The sequence below is a fragment of the Brachyhypopomus gauderio genome, unplaced genomic scaffold (genome assembly GCF_052324685.1).
Source record: "Brachyhypopomus gauderio isolate BG-103 unplaced genomic scaffold, BGAUD_0.2 sc34, whole genome shotgun sequence".
In the NCBI taxonomy this organism is placed as follows: domain Eukaryota; kingdom Metazoa; phylum Chordata; class Actinopteri; order Gymnotiformes; family Hypopomidae; genus Brachyhypopomus; species Brachyhypopomus gauderio.
Window position 1 is genome coordinate 252,501 of NW_027506866.1, and position 6,731 is coordinate 259,231.

Genomic DNA, 6,731 nt, shown 5'->3' on the forward strand with positions numbered 1-6,731 from the left:
TCTGCATCTGATACCGAAAGTACATGTCTCAGCTTGGCAATATTACATGAAGTTGCAAAGGCAGCATTAGTGACATTGCATATGTGTGTGAAAAATGAAAGATCCAAATCACTAGAGACACCTAAACTTTTAGCAGGAGATTCAGGTGTTACTGAAAAGCCATCTAGTGTAATAAGAAGATTCGACCAATTGCTTCTTGCAGTCTTGGATCCAAGAAGTAACACCTCAGTCTTATCAGAATTTAGAAGAAGAAAATTAGACGCCATCCAGTTCTTTATTTCTTGGATGCAGTTGTCAGTTTTGGTAGTAGTATTGACATCATCCAAATTAGAAGATATATATAATTGAGTATCATCTGCATAGCAATGGAAGCTAATACCATGCCTACAAATGCTTGCTAGCATATATAATAGAATAACATGGGACCCAATACAGATCCTTATGAGCATTCATTATTTTCAAGTACAAATTGGTAACGATTGTTCAGGTAGGATTTGAACCAGGAGAGTGATTGACCTTTATCTGAGAATATTAAGAGATTTTAAGACTACTTTAGACGGTTTCAGTGCCGTGGTGGGTCTAAGCACGTTAGGTCTTGCAGGGCCTACAGCCATGTAGCCAGGTCAGATAGGAGACAGTAGGAAGCATGAGTGTAGTTCCTCTTAGATGTTCTGCTCCCCTGTGCTGTAGGAGGTGAGTGAGCAGGAGAAGCTGAGGGAGACAGTCCAGAAGGACCACACGCTCCTGAGAAAGAAAGAGGAGAGACTCAGCCAGCTGGAGACGTCACTGGCAGAGGAGGTAACACACACACACACACACACACACACACACACACACACACACACACACACACGCGTGTGCCTGCACCCACACACTTACGTACAAACCCACATTAATACCTACCTGGGCTTTACAATGTTTTTCTCAGCTGTCATGTGATGAAGGCGAGCGGCTGGTGGGAGATCGGAGAGTCTCATTTGATGTCAGAGACTCAGAGACGAGCAGAGACGAGTATGGCCAAGAGGAGACGAGTGAGAGACAAACTCTGAATGCACAACACGCACACACGGGCAGACATTTTGAGAAGGCACTAATTTTGGTTTTCACAAAGTTTACTGCCATAGTTTTTTTTATGGTGGCAATTTGTATTGATTCTAGATTGTGAAGAGTGATTAGATGAATTGCAATTAATTGCAAAGTCATTCCCTGTGATGAAAATGACCTTTTACAATACAAAATTACAATACAAAATTATTGCATTACGGCTCCTCCATTTCAGTTAATGGAGATCATTTCAGTGATGATCTCGTTAGCTCAGGAGATAAAAAGTTGATGAGGATAAGACAGCTGACATCAATCCGTCATGCAGATTAGAAGAGAAGACTGGTTGCTTTAAAAGGGTAGTGGTGCGTTTACGTTTTCTCCTGTTAACCATGGTCACCTCCAAGGAAACACGTTCAGTCATCATTGCATCAAAAGGGTTTCACAGGCAAGGACAGTGCGGCTTGTACGATGCACCCCAATCAACCATTTATCCAGTCACTAAGGACTTTGGGGAGAGTGCTTCAAGTTGCATGAAGGAGGCTTCAGGGAGCGTCTCCTACAGGAGCGTCTCCTACAGAGGAGGCAGCTATGAGCCTCCTCACACCATCAAAGTGTGGGGTCACTCCCAATGTTGCCTAAGCAAAGCACAGCCATGAATAAGGGAAGGTATCAAAACATCCTTCCAGAACAACTTCTCCCAACGATTCAGGAGCAGTTTAGCAACAAACAATTATGGACTGTTAATAATTGTACTTCATTATATCACATAAACATTTGACAAAAGGTTCTTAAAAAAATAAACTGAGGAAGCAAACTGTGAAAACTAAAAATTTGCCCACAACTGTAAGCAGCTCTAGAGTCCACTCTGGTCTTGTTGGTTCATAGTTGTCTGATGTTTTTATCTCTCTAGCAGTAATACACCCAAACCCTGGTCTTCCTCTCTGTTTCAGCACATGCAGTGCCAGTGAAAGTGCAGCAGTTAGCAGAGTCCCTGCAGCAGATCTCTGGCCAGCTGAACACAGTGCTGGGTGCACTGGGATCTCTCACTGGGAGGACCGTCCAGCCCCTCCCTCAGCCACCTCCGTCCTCCTCCTTCCCTCCTGCCCCGTCCTGGGCATGGACACCAAGCCCCGCCTCCTCTTCATTGGCCAATCAGAACAGTTTCTTACACTGTTCTGTCCCAAAAACACACGGGTCTGACCTTCATTTGAACTCCCACTGGAGCAAACTCTTCCCTGGTACGTAGAGACAGACACACCCCAAACATTAGCAGTGATGAGCAGTGGTCACCTCAGTGGGCTGCAGTAACTTTCACTAATGCTTCATTTCTTCATCACTCGTAAAACCTTTAAAATACAAATAGAAAACTTCTGCCTCTCCCTCAAGCACAAACCAGTCACTGCTGGATTTATAGCCTTTTTTGCATAGTTGATGACCTCCATTGATTTTCTGTGCTTGGATAATGCCGATCTTTTCCAGTGCAAGTGTGATGCAGTGTAGAGACCTGCTTCAGATTAGCTTCAATCTAAACCACACTACCTGTATTAAGACTGCTCTGATTTTAGGAGTTTCCATGGATACCAGTGCCCGCTATCCCATGAGGGCTACCAGAGCATATAGTGGATACACTCCAGCAAGGTGACTACACACACTTGCACACCTGTGCAGGCTCGCTCACAATCTCTCACTCTCACTCACAGGGTCAGTGCTGCTGTTGATTTTGAAAGGAAAATTGATGAACTCATACAGTGCTTTTCCATCATGTGTGTGTGTGTGTGTGTGTGTGTGTGTGTGTGTGTGTGTGTGTGTGTGTGTGTGTGTAGTCTCTCCTCTGAGCTAGATAGCCAGAGGCTGCAGAGACTGATTGAAGACAACAAAAGGTGGCTGGAATCACAACGCAAAGACCCAAATGTGTATCCTTTCACAATCTCTCTCTCCCCCTCAGCTTATACACATGTATGTATCACACACAAACCAGTACGGGAACAGAATGCATCATATTTTCACACACACTCTCTTGCACCCTTGTACTCTCCTGAACCTCTGCCCAGGCCTCTCTTCACACGCTACCCAGCTGCCCCACCCACCAATGGGCTGGTCCAGCTCGGCCTGGACGAGAACAATCAGATCAAGGTCTACCATTACCGAAGAGGCACAACCCACTGATGTCCGTGTATGTCCAGTGCAAACATCAGTGGATAGACAGAATACAAACATGCCATCAGCATGTACACATTACAGGTGATGTTGCTGACAGTCAAGGCAGATTTTGCATAGTACTTTGAAATTCTTTTTTGATAAAAACATTTCTCATCTAATTGAAATTCAGATGGAATATCTAACTGTAATTAGTGATTAAGGTATTTCCGCCTACATAACACATTGCAGTGGTGGATTATACTTATTAAGATGGCGGTGGCAGTGTTGGATGTGGCTAAAACGAGCTGGAACGTCGTCTTTCCTGCAGGTGCTGAACCTGCGCTCTGGCGTGTCCCGCACGGCGGTGGTGTCCTTGAGGGAGTTGTACTCCAGCCTGCAGAAAGGGATGGACCAGGAAATGGAGGCTACGGCTAAGGTCCTCCTCCACAAAGCAGCGGAGTCCAAAGGCTTCATCAGGCAGGACGTGGACACAGCTCTGGACAGCATGGTGCAGAACTGCACCCCCATTCGGAGCATGAACGCCCTTCTCGCTGGAGGACTCTGGTCAGTTAGCATGCAGTGAGCTTTAAACTGTGGCTTTCAGATAGCAACAACAGTCACAAGAAGCTAACACAGCACTAATTTTGGCTGTTGTTTTTTGCTGCTGTTTTTACCTCTCCAATGTTCTTTCAAAATATTGCCCTGGCCTATATCAATATTTTTAGTTATTTATCCTCTTATATGTTATTTTTATTGTGTTCCATCTCCGCTCTGCTGATCCAAACTGCCATTCACAATGCTTAAAAAATAGGCTAGTTAGCTAGCTCACAGAGGACATACAAACATTTTCTGTTTAAAAATACACATGTACACTAACTGGTGCAAGCTAAGCAATCGAATAGAATATGATCATTTGATTGTGCAATTAGATCATACATAAGGGTTTTAAGTTTCTTTATAGAAGTTAAAAGTTGTACTGTATACATTGGATGGATTAATAGTTATTACTATTATTATAATAGTTATTTTTTTCCTTCTGTTTTCCTCAAAAGTCATCTGAATGCTGCAGTAAGAAAGTGTACTGCTCGGCACTTGGCTACTTTGGTAGAGAAGATTGGTGCTGGCCGCTTATTGTCTGGGGCGAAAGACATCACACCGCGAATTATTCCTGCAGTCTCCAAGTTGGCACAGGACTCTTCACAAGAAACCAAGTTAGTACTGGGATCAGAACGAGAATTCTACAAAGCTTATTCAGTTTCCCAGATAGTAATATTTTGCTGATTCTTTTAGTCTCCTAGTCTGATACTCTGAAGTCAGCAAATGCTGCTAAATTGTAGAGTAATAGAAGCACTATCGTGTTTTCTAGACACAGACAGCCTTGTAAAATTGTGCTGGTAAGATAAATGGTCAGTGTGCTGTGAGTTACGGGTCCCTCACAGTTCTCTCCTGTTTTGGGGTCTGTTCCTCGTCTCAGGCGCTTGGGCCGGCGTATGCTGCTGTTCCTGTCCTCCCACCACGACTTTGATAAGATGGTGGAAAAGTACATCCCTGCCAAAGACCTGGCAACCATCAGGGACACTGTCCACACTCTGAAATCCAAGGTAGAGATTCATGTTTGGATACATGATGAGGATTTTTTATCCCATCCACTATGCCCCATGTTAACTCATTAAACAAATGTATGTGTAGACATATATTGTAAACAAATACTCGAGTACAGGGCAGTGTGTGGCACCACACATTGTATTTACAGTAGGGCATGCACAGTGTAGTTCCAGACCCAGTAGTTAAAGGACAGAGCATGGTTCAAAATGAACCGGCTTGAATTTCAAATACATTTATCAAAAAACTATTCTTTCAGAAAGTCATTCCACTGATATGCTAAGAGATGCCAGATATAAAAAAAGATAAAAGATTTACCAGAAATACTATAATTCCTATATTAATTAATAATATTTATAATATTGATAATAATCATTCCAGAGAGTTACCATAGTTACCAAATACTGTCACTTTATTTGAATGAAATCTTTCTAGGTTAAGAAAATGCTTCTGTAATAACCCAGTGCTGTCCAGGGTTGATTTATTTATCATTGTTCCTTTTAAATGTCCTTTTTATAGAGCTGGTTAGGGAACTTTACCCCTGCAAGCCACAACTGGTTGAGCAGAAGGTGCTCCCTCTGCTCTGGTAGCTCCTGGGGACCTCCAGCAACAGTGGTACGGTCCACGGGAGGGGTGGAAGCGTGAGAGGGGCCACTGTCCACCTATGCCAAGCCCTTCATGCTCACATGGGCCCCGCGCTGCTGGACTGCGCTGGTTACCAACCTTCCAATATCCGCAAGAGCCTAAGAGAGATTGTGAAGAACCTCCCGACCACATGAGAGCTGCCAGCCAGACCTCCAGACCAAAATAAAGCCCAACATGGATTCTACTTGAGGATGGAGATGTTTGTGCATTTCTTACTGTGCCTGCACTCTAAATGAAAGAGAGAGGAAGAAAGTCAAACGTTTTTAACATTTTGAATTAGCAAAAAGCTAAATCCTTAAACTCAGAAGTCCTTTTAAATAAGGAGCACAGATTTTAGTGAATCACATCAGGTTTAACACACCTAGGAGCTCTGCTCTTTTTGCACTTTTGATAACTGTTGTCATGGTGACTATAGATATATATTGTTCTATGATTGTTATTTTCTGTTGACATATCCTGAGGTAACTGTGCAGAATGTAATTTATCACATACACAAGAAACAAGGATCTGGGGGGTATTCCACAAAGCGAGCTAACTCAGTAAGCCGGGCTTTTTAAGACAAGCCTGGCTCATTTTGCTCAAATTCGGTTCCACGAAAGAGGCGAGACTTGAGCCTCGCTCAGTTACTACAGCAACATATACGTTTGAACTAACCTGCTCTGTACCAGGCTAGAGTTGAGGCTTAGCTTAGCGGGACCGCTTCTATTGGCTGAGCAGCGTGATGTCAGTCTCGCCATCCGGGAAACTGAATTGAGGAACAAGGTTCCACTGTAGTTCTATCCATTAAATTGCTGTGGATGTAGCATATAATATCATATCTTTATACATTTAATTGAGTACTGTAATTATTACTTTGGAATGATTGCAGGTTATTATCAAAATTTAATAATTATATTTCCAAATGCAATATATATTTCGATCTTAAGAGTACATATTCATTGTTAATCAGTGAGGTTTCTGTACATTTTAATGTATTGGTTTAATCTTCACAAATTCAGGTCAGTGTAAAATGGAATACAGTGTCTAATCGCAGTTATGGTGCAGAAACATACATTAGTATAAACTCTATATCACAAAAAATACAATTCTTTGTACCTGAGTATTAATAATTATTAATACTGAGTAATTTAGGTGAAGATACTTTTAGGTATATATTTATCCCCATACTTCCTCTTTTGTGTTCAAATTACAAGCAAATCATATCACTCTGCAATTTATATATGTTCAGTATAAATAATGTAAATGTGTGGTTAACTTAATGGTGCAAAAAGAAATGGACACAGACAACTACCTTACCAAGA

General features: G+C 42.3%; 1 protein-coding gene across 1 annotated transcript; it reads left to right on the forward strand.

Moving 5' to 3' along the window:
* Positions 1-2,877: 2,877 nt before the first annotated feature.
* LOC143485413 (TOG array regulator of axonemal microtubules protein 1-like) lies at positions 2,878-5,697 on the forward strand. The gene is made up of 6 exons (XM_076984842.1): positions 2,878-2,957; positions 3,096-3,217; positions 3,512-3,747; positions 4,236-4,394; positions 4,658-4,784; positions 5,305-5,697. Exons 1-6 carry the CDS (start codon positions 2,954-2,956, stop codon positions 5,428-5,430), a joined length of 774 nt encoding a protein of 257 aa, XP_076840957.1. The 5' UTR covers positions 2,878-2,953; the 3' UTR covers positions 5,431-5,697.
* The last annotated feature ends 1,034 nt before the right edge of the window (positions 5,698-6,731 follow it).

Excerpts from the sequence above, each read along its gene's own strand:
- LOC143485413 (XM_076984842.1), top strand. Across the intron at positions 3,748-4,235 it reads CTTCTCGCTGGAGGACTCTG|TCATCTGAATGCTGCAGTAA; the intron begins GTCAGTTAGCAT and ends TTTCCTCAAAAG. Across the intron at positions 4,785-5,304 it reads TCCACACTCTGAAATCCAAG|AGCTGGTTAGGGAACTTTAC; the intron begins GTAGAGATTCAT and ends TCCTTTTTATAG.